At 38.4% G+C, this 17,942-nt stretch overlaps 1 protein-coding gene across 1 annotated transcript; it reads left to right on the forward strand.

Moving 5' to 3' along the window:
- The first annotated feature begins 3,537 nt into the window (after positions 1 to 3,537).
- LOC122233111 (dolichyl-diphosphooligosaccharide--protein glycosyltransferase subunit DAD1-like) lies at positions 3,538 to 4,162 on the forward strand. Its single transcript, XM_042964496.1, has one exon. The coding sequence runs from the start codon at positions 3,538 to 3,540 to the stop codon at positions 3,877 to 3,879; it is 342 nt and encodes a 113-aa protein (XP_042820430.1). The 3' UTR covers positions 3,880 to 4,162.
- Positions 4,163 to 17,942: the final 13,780 nt, after the last annotated feature.

Consider the following 17,942-nt stretch of genomic DNA (forward strand, 5'->3'; position numbering starts at 1 on the left):
ACCAAAAAAAACCCAAAAAAACAAAAAACCCAAACATTTTAACGTTCCTTTTGTTGTGTCAATAACTTAGTTTTTTGAGCAGAAAACTAGAGATGGTTTCAAATATATCACCAGAAGTGTCTCTTGCTATTAAAAGATTTCATCATAGATCCTCTGGGTACATGCCTCATTCCTCTATAGGCCTGTCTGATGCAATTACATATTCAGAGTTAAAGAACCATGGAAAGCCCATTTGAGGAAAACAGGCAAGGTTTCAGGGGAGCAAGAAAATAGGATTCTATTAAATATTTAACAATCAAAAATCTGGAGTTCTTACCTTTCCATGACATCTAATTAGACAATCTTTGGAAGTACACAGATATAAATGTTAATAGATGTTAATGCAAATAACACACTGATTACATTTAGTATAAAATACTATGTTTTATTTTATTTTTATATGTTTTATTTAGTTTTGAGAGGAAGGGGGTAGGGGCAGAAAGAGAGGGAGACAGAATCTGAAGCAGGCTCCAGGCTCGGAGCTGTCAGCACAGAGCCCGACACAGGGCACAAACCAGTGAACTGTGAGATCATGACCTGAGCTGAAGTTGGACTTTTAACTGACTGAACCATTCAGGTGCCCCTAAACTACTATGTTTTAAATGCATGGGCTGAAAAACATGTACATTCAATTACTTGGTCTGAAAATTGGCAGAATTTTACTTATTTCCAATTTTGTCTAATCTCACATAAAACTGAGACATGAGTAATCATATGATTCCAGGAAACATTTAATATCTAAAAAGGATTCTCATTGTTATAAATAATAGATACAGTAACTGCTTATGTATAACTCACATATATACACATGCCCCATCCCCCAACACATTATGTTTAAAACTGTGTTAAGTTACAAAAGCCAAGGCTAATCGTAACTACAAGAAACCTTTAATAGCATGTTGCAGTAAGTCATGGGAGATAATTTATTTCTGGGTAATGGAGCAAGATATTTTTCAACATACTTCTCACAATCTGACAGCATCCCCATGAGGAAGCCCATAAACCATGTCCTCTCTATGGTCTTTTCACATACGAGAGAGTAAAATCTTTTCCCAAATAGGTGCAACAAGAATATTGCAGAAGAGACATGTTTAAATGAACCAGACTGCCTGATATCTAATATTTGTTCAGATATATGACTATAAAATTTTAGTAAAGCAAAAGACAAGGAGCAAATAAAATTGGGAGACTTTTATGAGAACTTCAAGAAAATTGCACAGGAGAACAAACTAACCTAAAAATTCTCTTCCTCAATGGAAGTATTGGTTCTACTTATGAGTAATAACATATAGTACAGACCAGAGTGGGTGATAGGAATAGATCAGAGGACGTGGAACCAGCATGATGCTGGAAAGGAAAATGGGAAAAGTTATTTTACTTCAGAATATTATGGAAGAATTAGGAGTTAAACTTATTTTTTTTTCAATATATGAAATTTATTGTCAGACTGGTTTCCATACAACACCCAGTGCTCATCCCAACAGGTGCCCTCCTCAATACCCATCACCCACCCTCCCTTTCCTCCCACCCCCCATCAACCCTCAGTTTGTTCTCAGTTTTTAAGAGGCTCTTATGCTTTGGCTCTCTCCCACTCTAACCTCTTTTTTTTTTTTTCCCTTCCCCTCCCCCATGGGTTTCTGTTAAGTTTCTCAGGATCCATATAAGAGTGAAAATATATGGTATCTGTCTTTCTCTGTATGGCTTATTTCACTAGCATAACACTCTCCAGTTCCATCCACGTTGCTACAAAGGGCAATATTTCATTCTTTCTCATTGCCACGTAGTACTCCATTGTGTATATAAACCACAATTTCTTTATCCATTCATCAGTTGATGGACATTTAGGCTCTTTCCACAATTTGGCTATTGTTGAGAGTGCTGCTATAAACATTGGGGTACAAGTGCCCCTATGCATCAGTATTCCTGTATCCCTTGGGTAAATTCCTAGCAGTGCTACTGCTGGGTCATAGGGTAGGTCTATTTTTAATTTTTTGAGGAACTTCCACACTGTTTTCCAGAGTGGCTGCACCAGTTTGCATTCCCACCAACAGTGCAAGGGGGTTCCCGTTTCTCCACATCCTGTCCAGCATCTATAGTCTCCTGATTTGTTCATTTTGGCCACTCTGACTGGCATGAGGTAATATCTGAGTGTGGTTTTGATTTGTTTTTCCCTGATGAGGAGTGACGTTGGGCAACTTTTCATGTGCCTGTTGGCCATCCGGATGTCTTCTTTAGAGAAGTGTCTATTCATGTTTTCTGCCCATTTCTCCACTGGGTTATTTGTTTTTTGGGGGTGGAGTTTGGTGACTTCTTTATAGATTTTGGATACTAACCCTTTGTCCGATATGTCATTTGCAAATATCTTTTCCCATTCCATTGGTTGCCTTTTAGTTTTGTTGGTTGTTTCCTTTGCTGTGCAGAAGCTTTTTATCTTCATAAGGTCCCAGTAATTCCTTTTTGCTTTTAATTCCCTTGCCTTTGGGGATGTGTCAAGTAAGAAATTGCTACGGCTGAGGTCAGAGAGGTCTTTTCCTGCTTTCTCCTCCAGGGTTATGATGATTTCCTGTCTCACATTTAGGTCCTTCATCCATTTTGAGTTTATTTTTGTGAATGGTGTGAGAAAGTGGTCTAGTTTCATTCTTCTGCATGTTGCTGTCCCGTTCTCCCAGCACCATTTGTTAAAGAGACTGTCTTTTTCCATTGGATGTTCTCTCCTGCTTTGTCAAAGATGAGTTGGCCATATGTTTGTGGGTCTAGTTCTGGGGTTTCTATTCTATTCCATTGGTCTATGTGTCTGTTTTTGTGCCAATACCATGCTGTCTTGATGATGACAGCTTTGTAGTAGAGGCTAAAGTCTGGGATTGTGATGCCTCCTGCTTTGGTCTTCTTCTTCAAAATTACTTGGGCTATTCAGGGTCTTTTGTGGTTCCATATGAATTTTAGGATTGCTTGTTCTAGCTTCGAGAAGAATGCTGGTGCAATTTTGATTGGGATTGCATTGAATGTGTAGATAGCTTTGGGTAGTATTGACATTTTGACAATATTTATTCTTCCAATCCATGAGCATGGAGTGTTTTTCCATTTCTTTATATCTTCTTCAATTTCCTTCATAAGCTTTCTATAGTTTTCAGCATGCAGATCTTGGACATCTTTGGTTAGATTTATTCCTAGGTATTTTATGCTTCTTGGTGCAATTGTGAATGGGATCAGTTTCTTTATTTGTCTTTCTGTTGCTTCATTATTAGTGTATAAGAATGCAACAGATTTCTGTACATTGATTTTGTATCCTGCAACTTTGCTGAATTCATGTATCAGTTCTAGCAGACTTTTGGTGGAGTCTATCGGATTTTCCATGTATAAGATCATTTCATCTACAAAAAGTGAAAGCTTGACTTCATCTTTGCCAATTTGATGCCTTTGATTTCCTTTTGTTGTCTGATTGCTGATGCTAGAACTTCCAACACTATGTTAAACAACAGCGGTGAGGAGTGTGTAGTCATGTCGGCGTCGGTAGTGTCCGTCATCTTGCGGTTCTTAGAAGAGTACTTGAGCTCCACTCCTCAGCGTCTGAAGTTGCTTGACGCGTACCTCCTGTACATACTGCTGACCGGGGCGCTGCAGTTCGGTTATTGCCTCCTCGTGGGGACCTTCCCCTTCAACTCTTTTCTCTCGGGCTTCATCTCTTGTGTGGGGAGCTTCATCCTAGCGGTTTGTCTCAGGATACAGATCAACCCACAGAACAAAGCGGATTTCCAAGGCATCTCCCCAGAACGAGCTTTTGCTGATTTTCTCTTTGCCAGCACCATCCTGCACCTTGTTGTAATGAACTTTGTTGGCTGAATTACTCCCATTTACTTAATTGAGGAGTAGGAGGCTAGAAGAATGTTCACTTTTTGCTTTCCCCTGGATAAGAGCTTTTGAGATGGCAACTTGGACACGTGGATTTTCTTCCGATTTATACTTCCTACCGACTCTGATTTGGAATGTAGGTGGAGAGCCCAGAGAAGTTCCCTTGCTTCTGTGTTAGAGCAGTTTTGTAATGAGCATTTATGAAGATGGCCTCTACTTTCCATTAAGTGGGACCTCCTTTTTGCCTTTCAAATTAATAAACTCCATGCCACTCCTTAAAAAAAAAAAAAAAAAAAAAACAACAGCGGTGAGAGTGGACATCCCTGTCGTGTTCCTGATCTCAGGGAAAAAGCTCTCAGTTCTTCCCCATAGAGGATGATGTTAGCTGTGGGCTTTTCATAAATGGCTTTTATGATCTTTAAGTATGTTCCTTCTATCCCGACTTTCTCGAGGGTTTTTATTAAGAAAGTTGCTGAATTTTGTCAAATGCCTTTTCTGCATTGATTGACAGGATCATATGGTTCTTCTCTTTTCTTTTATTAATGTGATGTATCACGTTGATTGATTTGCGAATGTTGAACCAGCCCTGCATCCCAGGAATGAATCCCACTTGATCATGGTGAATAATTCTTTTTATATGCTGTTGAATTCGATTTGCTAGTATCTTATTGAGAATTTTTGCATCCATATTCATCAGGGATATTGGCCTGTAGTTCTCTTTATTTTACTGGGTCTCTGTCTGGTTTAGCAATGAAAGTAATACAGGTTTCATAGAATGAGTCTGGAAGTTTTCCTTCCCTTTCTATTTCTTGGAATAGCTTGAGAAGGATAGGTATTATCTCTGCTTTAAACGTCTGGTAGAACTCCCCTGGGAAGCCATCTGGTCCTGGACTCTTAATTTGTTGGGAGATTTTTGATGACCGATTCAATTTCTTTGCTGGTTATGGGTCTGTTCAAGCTTTCTATTTCCTCCTGATTGAGTTTTGGAAGAGTGTGGGTGTTTAGGAATTTGTCCATTTCTTCCAGGTTGTCCAGTTTGTTGACATGTAATTTTTCATAGTATTCCCTGATAATTGCTTGTATCTCTGAGGGGTTGGTTGTCATAATTCCATTTTCATTCATGATTTTATCTACTTGGGTCATCTCCCTTTTCTTTTTGAGAAGCCTGGCTAGAGGTTTATCAATTTTGTTTATTTTTTCAAACAACCAACTCTTGGTTTCGTTGATCTGCTCTACAGTTTTTTTAGATTCTGTATTGTTTATTTCTGCTCTGATCTTTATCATTTCTCTTCTTCTGCTGGGTTTAGGCTGTCTTTGCTGTTCTGCTTCTATTTCCTTTAGGTGTGCTGTTAGATTTTGTATTTGGGATTTTTCTTATTTCTTGAGATAGGCCTGGATTGCAATGTATTTTCCTCTCAGAACTGCCTTCGCTGCATCCCAAAGCGTTTGGATTGTTGTATTTTCATTTTCATTTGTTTCCATATAGTTTTTAATTTCTTCTCTAATTGCCTGGTTGACCCATTCATTCTTTAGTACGATGTTCTTTAACCTCCATGCTTTTGGAGGTTTTCCAGACTTTTTCCTGTGGTTGATTTCAAGCTTCATAGCATTGTGGTCTGAAAGTATGATCTATCTTGGAGAATGTTCCATGTGCACTCGAGAAGAAAGTATATTCTGTTGCTTTGGGATGCAGAGTTCTAAATATATCTGAGAAGTCCATCTGATCCAATGTATCATTCAGGGCCCTTGTTTCTTTATTGACCATGTGTCTAGATGATCTATCCGTTTCTGTATGTGGAGTGTGAAAGTCCCCTGCAATTACCACATTCTTATCAATAAGGTTGCTTATGTTTGTGAGTAATTGTTTTATATATTTGGGGGCTCCCATATTCGGTGCATAGACATTTATAATTGTTAGCTCTTCCTGATGGATAGACCCTGTGATTATTATATAATGCCCTTGTTCATCTCTTGTTACAGCCTTTAATTTAAAGTCTACTTTGTCTGATATAAGTATGGCTACTCCAGCTTTCTTTTGACTTCCAGTGGCATGATAAATAGTTCTCCATCCCCTCACTCTCAATCTGAAGGTGTCCTCAGGTCTAAAATGAGTCTCTTGTAGACAGCAAATAGATGGGTCTTGTTTTTTTATCCATTCTGATACCCTATGTCTTTTGGTTGGCACGTTTAGTCCATTTACCTTCAGTGTTATTATAGAAAGATATGGGTTTAGAGTCATTGTGATGTCTGTAGGTTTCACGCTTGTAGCGATGTCTCTGGTACTTTGTCTCACAGGATCCCCCTTAGGATCTCTTGTAGGGCTGGTTTAGTGGTGACAAATTCCTTCAGTTTTTGTTTCTTTGGGAAGACCTTTATCTCTCCTTCTATTCTAAATGACAGACTTGCTGGATAGAGGAATCTCGGCTGCATATTTTTTCTGTTGATCACATTGAAGATCTCCTGCCATTCCTTTCTGGCCTGCCAAGTTTCAGTAGAGAGATTGGTCACGAGTCTTATAGGTCTCCCTTTATATGTTAGGGCACATTTATCTCTAGCTGCTTTCAGAATTTTCTCTTTATCCTTGTATTTTGCCGTTTTTACTATGATATGTCATGCACAAGATCAATTCACGTTACATCTAAATGGAGTTGTCTGTGCCTCTTGGATTTCAATGCCTTTTTCCTTCCCCAGATCAGGGAAGTTCTCAGCTATGATTTCTTTAAGTACACCTTCAGCACCTTTCCCTCTCTTTCTCCTCTGGAATACCAATTATGTGTAGATTATTTCTGTTTAGTACATCACTTAGTTCTCTAATTTTCCCCTCATACTCCTGGATTTTTTTATCTTTTTCTCAGATTCTTCTTTTTCTATAATTGTATCTTCTAGTTCACTATTCTCTCCTCTGCCTCTTCAGTCTGAGCCGTGGTCGTCTCGATTTTATTTTGCAGCTCAATAGCATTTTTTAGCTCCTCCTGGCTGTTCTTTAGTCCCTTGATCTCTGTAGCAAGAGATTCTCTGCTGTCCTTTATACTGTTTTCAAGCCCAGCGATTAATTTTATGACCATTATTCTGAATTCACTTTCTGTTATACTGTTTAAATCGTTTTTGATCAGTTCGTTAGCTGTCGTTATTTTCTGGACGTTTTTTTGAGGGGAATTTTCCTGTTTCGTCATTTTGGATAGTCCCTGGAGTGGTGTGGGACTGGGGGGCACTTCCATGGTGCTGTCTTGAATAACTTGCGTTGGTGGGCGGGGCCACAGTCAGACCTGATGTCTGCCCCCAGCCCACCGCTGGGGCCACAGTCAGACTGGTGTGTGCCTTCTTTTCCCCTCTCCTAGGAGCAGGATTCCCTCTGGGGTGGCATGGCCCGTCTGGGCTACTTGCACACTGCCAGGCTTGTGTTGCTGGGGATCTGGTGTATTAGCTGGGGTGGATCGGCAAGGTGCACAGGGGCGGAAGGGGCAGGCTCAGCTCGCTTTTCCTTTCCGGAGGGGCCCTGCGGCACCAGGAGGGAGTCAGATCCGCTGGAGGGATGGATCCGCAGAAGTACAGTGTTGGGTGTTTGTGCGGTGCAAGCAAGTTCCCTGGCAGTCACTGGTTTCCTTTGGGATTTTGGCTGGGGGATGGGCCAGGGAGATGGTGCTGGCGAGTGCCTTTGTTCCCTGCCAAGCTGAGCTCTGTGGTCTGGGGCTCAACAGCTCTCCCACCCGTTGTCCCCCAGCCCTCCAGATCTGTTTTATAACCTTCCCGATGTTAAGTCCCGCTTGATGTTAAGTCCTGCTTGCTGTCCAAAAACACTCCATCCGGCCCATCTGCTTTTGCCATCCAGACTCAGGGGTTCTGCTTTGCTGGTGGGCTGACCCTCTGCCCCGGCTCCCTCTCACCAGTCCGTGTAGTAGTGCGCACCGCCTCGCCGCCCTTCCTACACTCTTCCGTGGGCCTTTCGTCTGCGCTTGGCTCCGGAGAATCCGTTCTGCTAGTCTTCTGGCAATTTTCTGGGTTATTTAGGCAGGTGTGGGTGGAATCTAAGTGATGCGCAGGACGCAGTGAGCTCAGTGTCCTCCTACGCCACCATCTTCCCAGAAGCCTCTCTATTTTTTAAAATTTATTTATTTTGAAAGAGAGAGAGCGAGCATATGAGCACATGTGCGGCAAACACAGGAGGGGCGGAGAGAGGTGGAGGGAGAGACAGAATCCCAAGGAGGCTCTGCGCTGTGAGTGCAGAGCCTGATGCAGAGCTCAGGGTCATGAACCAAAATCAAGAGTCAGACACTTAACCAACTAAACCACTCAGGCGCCCAGGAGTTAATACTAGTTTTTAAGCTAGAAGATATGTCTATGAATTTCACATTTGATTCCAGGCCCTACTACTTAATAATGATATCATCTTGGGGAATGACTCAATTTTCTAATCCTGAGATCATGAATTTAATAGTACCTTACAATCACAGGGTCATCATGAGGATTAGATAATAAAATAAATGTAACGTAGTTGGGAGAGTCCTTGCACGTAATATAATGCTTGATAAATGTTAGTTTCTGTCATTCCATGTTATACAAATAATAAATGAAATGCTGATGTGGGAAATATATATGTGTATTATAAATTATATATTTAATAGACTTTAGTAAAATTATGTACATTATAGATGTACAGACTACATTAAGCATATATATGTATATATATATATAAATTAAGTTTTGTATATTTTTCATTCAACATTTGTATACAAATATTTAGATTACTGGTCTAGTATTTTCTAGAGTTCTAGAATTTTATAAAATTGATTCTGTACAGTATATTAAGTCATCTTCAACTTATATGTTTATCATTCTACTTATAAACTCATATATCTAAAGGAGAAAACAATTACATTAAATTATCTGATGTTGGAGTATCAAAATTTAGAGGATAAACATTATCATTTCCTGAATAAACAATATTCAGTAGGCCTAATATGACTGCTGTACACACTTGATTGGCATATGAATGTTAATCTACCTTTTTTGAAAAAGTTTTCTTGAATTCCATTAAGGGCCTATTTTATAGACAGATCACTAAGTTTTTATTGTAATTATTCAAGTTGATTATACTTGCAATCCAGATTCAGCACATAATTATCTACTTCTTATTTCAGGTTTTTATTTAATACATTTCTTCAAAATGAGGAATAGAACATCAACTCTACAAAAGAATTGCTACATTATGGTCATTTTTCATCCCTTCCTATAATTTAGTGAAACACACACCCACAGGAACACATGCCTATGCACATGGGCTTGTGCACGCACACAGAAAGGCCTGTATACTGTTCTGAATTTTGAAGGGGAAATATGTGGATTCTAGCAATATAGAGTATTATTATTACAATGAGCATATGTGTGTTACCAAACTGGCACACTTTGAAAGTGAAAGGTGGCCCTATTTATAATTACACAAGGAAGACAGGCAGAGAGGGAACTGCCCTGAGCAAGCCAAAATATAGGGTCACGCTAACTGGAATATGAGAATGCCTGCATCAGTGTTTATCGCCTTGCACTGGAGTAAACACACTTGAAGTAATTTGAAACCAGCTGCTAATCTTTTGCAGCTGGGTGAATAAACTTATACTTTCCTTAATCATGAGTTTTTTCATTTTCTCATCAAACAGAGGGGTTAATATTACCTTTCCTAGAATTGTTGTGAGATTCCCACATGAAACTGCATGTAATGTTTCTGTCACATAATAAGTACGTAATGTAAGTTAACCGCCTGTTACTACCAACAGGTTTAATGGTTCATTTGTTTTCTAGTGATGAACAACGTGCATTAGCATACATGTTCTGTTGATAGATATGGTGAATTAAAAATAATAATCGTATTTTAGCACATGCTTTGAAATGTAATGAGTTAGATTATGTATATTTATGTCCCTTCTTCTTTTGTTCTTACATATATTCATCTCTATTTTCTCCTTAGTTTATAATTTTCTGAAGATGAGGCCAATGTCAATATATCTCATATTGACCATTATATTTTGAGCATAAAAAACATTCATGATATGATAAAGTATGAAAAATATCTCTGTGAAAAGCAGGATACACACAACATCCTGGGCTACACTCTCATACCTGAGTTGGCCAGAGTGAAGCACAGTTTATGAACCTCTAATTAATACTACACGTTTTTTTTTTTCTTTTCAGAGATGTTCAGATAAAAATGCCTGCCTGCACTCACTGCCTCACTTCCTTGTTTCCTTCCTTCCTCCCTCCCTTCCTCTCTTTCTCTTTCTCCTCATCTCTCTTTCCTTCTCCCTCTCTTTCTTTTTTGCATCAAGATCCTGGTCCACCCAATGTTATTAAGACCTTTAGTCTGTAGGTTCCAACTGTGTCCAACTGCCCTACTCTGTGCCTTGAAGTGACAATATAAAGTTAGCCTGTATTTTAATAATGCTTCTACTAACATGTTTTCTCTATAATCATTAGGGTTCATTGACATCTTGATTGGGTTTATCATTTTAGAAAATATATATACTTTTAAATCTTAAGAGATTCTCTAGATATTTATCATATCTTGGAGCAAAAGGAGTTTTAACCACTCATGAGCTCCTTTACTGTAAAAAATTAGGTAACTTTTAAAGCTGTTTTAAAACTTTGACATGTAGTATTTTCATGTGTGTTCTAATATAAAATACATTCCATAGGTATAAAGAAAAATGTGAGTTTTTATTAAACATTTCATATATCTTTGGATCCGTTCTGGATCTATTAAAAATGAAATGCACAAAGTTCATTTCAAAATATGGGCAAATGTTTTATATGCAGAACAGAGATATATTATTTTATAACTTGATCAATATGAGACTTCTTCATTAAAGACACATTTATTTTATAACCCAGTTATGGAGCAAATAAGTCATGGGGATGAAAAATATAGCATGGCGATATAGTCAATAATATTATAATAACTTTGTACAGTGACAGGTAGTAACTACACTTACTGTGGTGAGCATTTCATAATGTATATGATTGTCGAAATACTATGTTATACACCTGAAACTAATATATTGTATGTCAACTGTACTTCAATAAAAAAGTATCAGGGGTGCCTGAGTGGCTCAGTCAGTTAAGCATCGACTTCAACTCAGGTCATTATCTCACAGCTCATGAGCTCAAGCCTACGTCGGGCTCTGTGCTGACAGCTCAGAGCCTGGAGCCTGCTTTGGATTCTGTGTCTCCCTCTCTTGCTGCCCCTCTCCTGCTCACAATGTGTGTGTGTCTCTCTCTCTCAAAAATAAACAAAAATTTAAAAAATTAAAAAAATGAAGTAACAGCCAAGTTCTAGTCTTTGATTAGTTTAACACGATTTGTAAAAATGTGAGACACTCTTATTAAACATGGTGTTCATAACCTTCAACATGACTGAAGAAAGTTATTTCATTTATTGATGGAATGCAAGGGGGCCTAAGAGTAAAGTTAAATATATTTGTTTATGCACACAGAAATTGTACATAGTATTGCCTCACATATAATCACCACAAAATCCTAGAGTTATAATGGATCTCCCTACAAATAATCCTCTCTTCACCACAAATCCTTTTAATGAGAGCATGTGCAGCAAAAAGTCAATCCCCCTGTTCATTTTCAGCCACAAAGAGTTGACTTCCTCATAAGAAATTTCATTCTATTGTTAAACAACGATGTCTAAGAAAATTCAATTTGTATTGACTATAACTTGTGACTTCTACCCATTAGTTCTACTTCTAGATTTTGTGCTCTAAGTAAGTCTTACCTCTTCTTTATTTGATGGTCCTTCAAATATTTGGAAAGAGCCACTATATCCCCCATGAATTTCTTTTTAGAAGAAAGGAAACGATCTCAGTTGTTTTAATTATTCTGGTAATCTTTCCAAAAATGACTCACAGAAGTGACCACAGTAGATGTGGTCTAATTGGAACAAATTACAGTGAGCCTGTCTGTTAAACCATTTCTTCTACATATTATATTTCAATGAAACCACTCTAAAGCTAATGTTATTTTGTATTTATTTACCTTTAGACTGTGGATGCACATATTTTAACATGTGTGTATGTGTAGTTGATGTGTGTGTGTGGGGGGGTATGCATTCTCAGAGCCTACATAACTATTTACCAAAATTGCACTGCTTATCTTTGGAAAACAAATGGTTTACTCATTACTCTGTCAGCTTTCGGCCGCAGACATTCTGCCACTTGGGCTTATATTACATTACAGTTAAATTATCATGCAAACCTCTCAAAAAGTCCTTCAAGAGATGCAGCTCAGAGATAAATGTGACATAGTAATCAGGACATATATTAATACAACTGCAGGGGGATCTTCTGCATCTGTGACATAAAGGATTTGTGAATAACCAAAACACTCATACCATGTTACTATTTATCTCTGTTGGGCTCCATTTATAATTCCCCTCAATAAGTTAGTCTAAATTAAATTACTAAATAAATTCGTATTTATTTTCTTAAATCCCACATCTACTACATATTTTCTGAAATTTACCTTTCTACTTCACAGGAAAAGAGGTCTATTAGATGTGAATTTCCTTTATTTTCTGTCTTCCCACTCCCATATTATAGTTACCTATGTTTCTTTATATGCTTTTCTATATTCCACCATTCTCAAAGGAAAAGGAAAAAAATGTTTAAAAAATTAATACAGTTCAAGGCTACTTAAAACAATCTAGATTCTGGTCCCTCACTGCAGTAAATTCCCTGTCTTTCTCTCTGTCTCTCTCTCTTTCTGTCTCTTCCCCTCTGTCTCTTTGTCTCTCGTGTGTGTGTGTGTGTGTGTGTGTGTGTGTGTGTGTGTGTTTATAAACCTCTCCTTTTCCTGCTCTGTTTACACATGGTAGAGTAAAAGAGTCTGAGGCCTAAAGGCATCTTTTAAAGGAAAATATGTAAAATCAATTAGCTAGGGAAGAAAAAAAACCCCAAATATTAAAAACAATTTTTTTAATGTTTATTTATTTTTGAGAGTGAGAGAGACAGAGCATGAACGGGAGAGGGAGAGAGGGGGACACAGAATCTGAAGCAAAATCTGAGCTGTCAGCACAGAGCCCGACATGGGCTCAAACTCACCAATGGTGAGATCATGACCTGAGCTGAAGTCAGACACTTAACCGACTGAGCCACCCAGGTGCCCAGAAAAAAACCAAATATTTGATCTTGCAAAACCAACTGCTTTGAGATACTTCAAGGGGATTATGGGAAAGAAGAAAGTTTGCCTTAATTCCCAGAATCCCTTATCAAATTGCCAAGGTCAGTGGACATTTCCAGGTTTTATCTTCCTTAACCGCTCTGAAAGTGTTCCTTCTTTGAAACCAAGTGTTTCTTCAACTCTGGGATGGATCTTGTATTGTCTGTCACCAGGGAGAATGCTCTTCTTCAATATCATTTTTCTCTGCTTGCTCCTTGCATGCCTTTTTAAAAAGAATATCTGTGATGCAACCCATTATATCAAGGCTTATAATATAACTACCCAGGGGAAAATTTAGTTTTCTTAATTTAATTTCTTTGAGGGCTTTCCATAGTCAACCGAAGGCATGCAATTCTCTTGTACACACCTTCTTAGTTCCCATATTGTCCTCCTATGAATTATGAATGCCTATGGTATTTATCCTTATTTCACCTGGATAAAAATGTTTCCCTGGTGAGATGAGAAATGCTACAAAATGTGATTTATTTGGCTCGATGTTCTCCAGGGGATTGTACTACTACTGTGCTTTGGATTATTTTGGATTCCACTGTGAGTTATAATAACAATTTATCTGTGAAATAAGCCATCTTATACCACAAAAGATTGACAGAATTGAGAAATGTTTGTCTTTGAAATAATAAAAACACACACACACAGAAGCACTGCAAAATCCATGAGGAATTCCTACTGACTTATGTAGAAATTCCAGTTACCTTAGGGACAGACAACTCAAAAAAATTTTTAAAGTAAACCTTTCCCCAAGTGGATTCATTTGGATCACTATTTCAGAGGTTTTATAAATTCATATGTATCCTCCTAGGAAACCTCAATCCTTAAATTAGTTTTAAGCATTTCTGTACATTGTTAATTCTGAGAACTTTGCACTTTTAATGATTAATATAGAGCCACAAAATCTGGAAGAAGAAAAGAAAAAGAATTGAGATTATCCACTAGGTAGCTAAGAGGGTAGCAGGTCCATAAGGTAGAGCTGATGACTTATGGGTAAAATCCCTCAAGGAGGAAATCTGTTGGAAACACTTTGAGAGCTACAAGAACACGGTTAAAATCAGAGGTCTAGCTTCAGGATAAAGGTGTTCCTGGTTTAAGTAGCTCTCCTCCCCCTGTTCTCCATGCAAACAATGGTCATTTTAATAAAAGACCACTGATGAGAAACAAAAGCAATAAAAAATAAAACTAAATAACAAACATAACAAATATTAAAAAGAAAAAGCTTGAGGTCATTATTGGAGAAAGAAGGACTGGGTCTGTGAGTCAACTCTCATTCTCTGGCCTGGCTTAAATGTACCCCATGGAGTCTTCAGATATATTCGGGCCTGCCTTCCTTCCTTCCTTCCTTCCTTCCTTCCTTCCTTCCTTCCTTCCTTCCTCACTTCCTCTCCCTTTTCTTTCTTTCTTTCTTTCTTTCTTTCTTTCTTTCTTTCTTTCTTTCTTTCTTTCTTTTTTCTTTCTTTTTCTTTCTTTCTTTCTTTCTTTTCCTTCCTTCCTTCCTTCCTTCCTTCCTTCCTTCCTTCCTTCCTTCCTTCCTTCCTTCCTTCCCTCCCTCCCTCCCTCCCGCATTTGGGAGTATCTTCTATGTTCTATGTCTACGGACAGAGGTTAAAACACTATCTGAGGTAGCCATAGGCTGGTCAGAAGCTTCACTGAGTTCTCTGACCATTAAGTCCTGAATTGTGCCCTGACTCTTAATGGAGATCTGCCTCCTTCTTACATCTCTCAGCCCTAATCAGTCCCAATAGAGCAGGGCAGTAGTGAGGGTAGGAGAAGGGAACTGGGAGAGTAGCAATGAGTCCTCCTCCTCCGTGTTCTTTCTCAACTAGATAAGATATCTGGAATAACTGATTTTGATTATAGTACTTTTACCATCCTCACAGCAACTCTGCTTTCTAGAACTTTCTAGAACTATCTAGAACTACCACCATTCCTCCCTCTCATCAAACAGGCTGTGCTTTTGACCACAGGATTCCTGGTTTGGATTGGCCATACCTTTTTTGGAAACTTTATTCTAGACATCTCCTTCTCCTCTAGGAGGAAGAGGAAGAGACTTGTGTGGATCTGTTCCTGTTCTCACCCTGAAACCTTCCTCTTAGGTGTGGTTTCTCCCTTCTGCTGCAAACCTTGTGACTGGCAAGATATATTCATAACCAAAGTTATTCAGCAAGAATTAAGCAGCTATATGCTCAACAAATGGACTGTTAAATTCCACCTTTTTTTCTTGACCTCTGTTTTAAAACCTGTCCCAGACAAAAAGAGCCCAGGACCATATGGACATGATTTGAATTTAGCCATGAATTTGACATAGACAGCATCAGAGAACATCAAAACAATGGAGAGTCCAAATGAGCTTGGAATGCGACTGTGAGCTCTCATGTTTCCCACAATTTCCCCTATTAGTACCATTTAAGAAATTATTATCCTTTTATTTGAGTTTTACTCAGCTCCTTCTCTTTATCTTGTCAAAGGATGGTTTTCATTTACTCAGAGAAGTCATAAAACTTAGACATAATTCCCTATGCCTGGAATTTCTTTGGCACTTCCTGGGTCTTGAATTTTTCTCATGACACCAATAATTTCCAAGGATATTGGATCATTATCCACCAAGAGTTGCCTGCTCCTTTACCCAGTGTCTCTTCAAGGGCTGAAGGGAAAACTGAGCAGTATGTGCCCATCCCTCCTTTCACAATCCTGACCCCAAATCTCTACATCAGTTGAATCCATCTAACTACTAACATAATCCAAAAAGTTGAATACTTTCAGAAGGGAGTTAGTGGGTATAAAGAATAAACGTTAGCATATTGGCTAATTTATACATTACCCTTATTGCATTCCCTTACTCCTTGGAGACAAGAAATGGAAAAACCTCTGATAGGAAAAGTGCAACTAGAGACCGGGAAGACAAATAAAATCTCCAGGGAAAGTACTTCCCAACTTAGCCCTAACAGAAGAGATCATCTGTGCAATATTTTTGCTCCTGATCTGGATTTCTCCCCTCAGGTGCCCTCTCCTTTTCCACTATAATCCCCTACTTAGGTGGCAGCCCAATTCCTTCTCTCAGGAAAAACGATCCCTTCTATAGGAATAAGCTTAATTTTTTTGTTTCTTCCTATTTTTTAGAAAAGGAAGTTTGTTTTTTGGATTTCATCTGGATGAGCATTGACATTTCCCTTTTCCCCAATTCACAGGTTCCTGAGAAAAAAGGGCTCTAATCCATCTGGGTCTTACAGTTCTAGATCAGTAAACCTACTATCTGGTGTTTTAGAGACATTTGTTTCCATATGATTCGCCTATGTAGTAAGCTTATCATATGAAAACTAGTGCTAATTATCGCTGGAGATAATATAGTGTAATTTAACATATGGAGAAGATTATTTCTTCTACTGGCTCTCACTCCCCACCTCTAAATTATTGTGATTATGAGCAGATGGGTGTTTCCTACCTCATTTAAGACATCAGGGAATCACTAAAACTGTCACTGGATTGCTCCTCAACTTGGATTAAATTCTTTCCATTCTGGTCATACTGGTATAGAAAGGGCTAGCTAACCTATCTACTCAATTAACTTTCTCTCTTCTCTTATTGTCTGTGACCTTAATGAAGTCAGGGATTATACATGTTTTCTTTGTATATGTAACTCTGAGCATACACAAGATAGCTAGAAAAACATAGGCACTCCTTATGTATTTGTTGAATTAATAAATAAATATATGTCTTAGGTCAGCAAGACCAAAGCTATCTCATAGCTCAAGTAGTCTAACCCAGTTCACTATGGCTTGAGAATATACACAAGGAATGGTGGCTGGTACCTGGAGTAAAACACATGGTGGATTTGAGGGGAACACACCCTTGGCTAATTGATGAGCTCTGTGGTATCAGTAGGAAGCTGATTAAGGATGGCTATCTCTTAACATCTCCTTATATCAGGAAGGATATTAACATAATTAAAAGCCCAACTCACCTGTGCCATTTTCAAAGATTTTAAATGTAAAAGAAAAGGCAGCAATTAAGTTGGTCACTTTCAAATAGGTCAACCAGTCTCTCATTCTGCAAGCGTGAATCAGAGGCCCCCAGAAAAATCACATGTGATCCGGCACCACGAGGAGTCTCACCAGGCCCCTTCTCTTCCCTTAATTCCAACACCTTTTAACACTGGTTTCATGTATGTGATTTCCTCCTTATTTCTTCATTTCTAGTTTCTGCCTCACTGCCCAGAACTTTCAGATTCTTTGGTAGCAATTTATTTTCTTTAATCCTGGTTTTTCCACATGATGATAGTGGCTCTATGCTTTATTGCCCATGGGCCAATCTCATCCCTCTCATACATATCAGGCCTTTCTTTGCCCTAGAGTGTTCAGAATTCATTACTGTTTTTCAGAATCCATTGCCTGGATTTATGGTTTTTAGGGATACTCACTTGTCCCTGTTGTTAAGATCATGGGTTGAAATGAATTTCAAATGTGGACAGAAAAACAAAACACAAAATACCATTGATGCTTGAACGACATGGGTTTGAACTGCACAGGTCTGCTCATATGCATTTTTCCTCCCATAAATGAAGTACAGTACTGTAAATGCATTTTCTCTTCCTTATGATTTTAATAACACCTTCTTTTCTTCAGCTTTGCTTATGGTAAGAATACAGTATATAATACATATAACCTACAAAATATGTGTTAATCTACTGTTTATGTTATTAGTAAGGCTTCTGATCAGCAGTAGGCTATCAGTGGTTAAGCTTTTAGGAAGTCAAAAGTTATACTGAGTTTTGTGATTGCATGGGGGACAGGGGCGGGTCCATGCCTCTAACCCCTGAGTTGTTCAAGGGT

Source organism: Panthera tigris, chromosome D4, assembly GCF_018350195.1.
Source record: "Panthera tigris isolate Pti1 chromosome D4, P.tigris_Pti1_mat1.1, whole genome shotgun sequence".
NCBI lineage: Eukaryota > Metazoa > Chordata > Mammalia > Carnivora > Felidae > Panthera > Panthera tigris.

What these genes read in the sequence shown, in the direction of transcription:
- LOC122233111 (XM_042964496.1), top strand. Translation starts at nt 3,538, where the DNA reads ATGTCGGCGTCGGTAGTGTCCGTCATCTTGCGGTTCTTAGAAGAGTAC.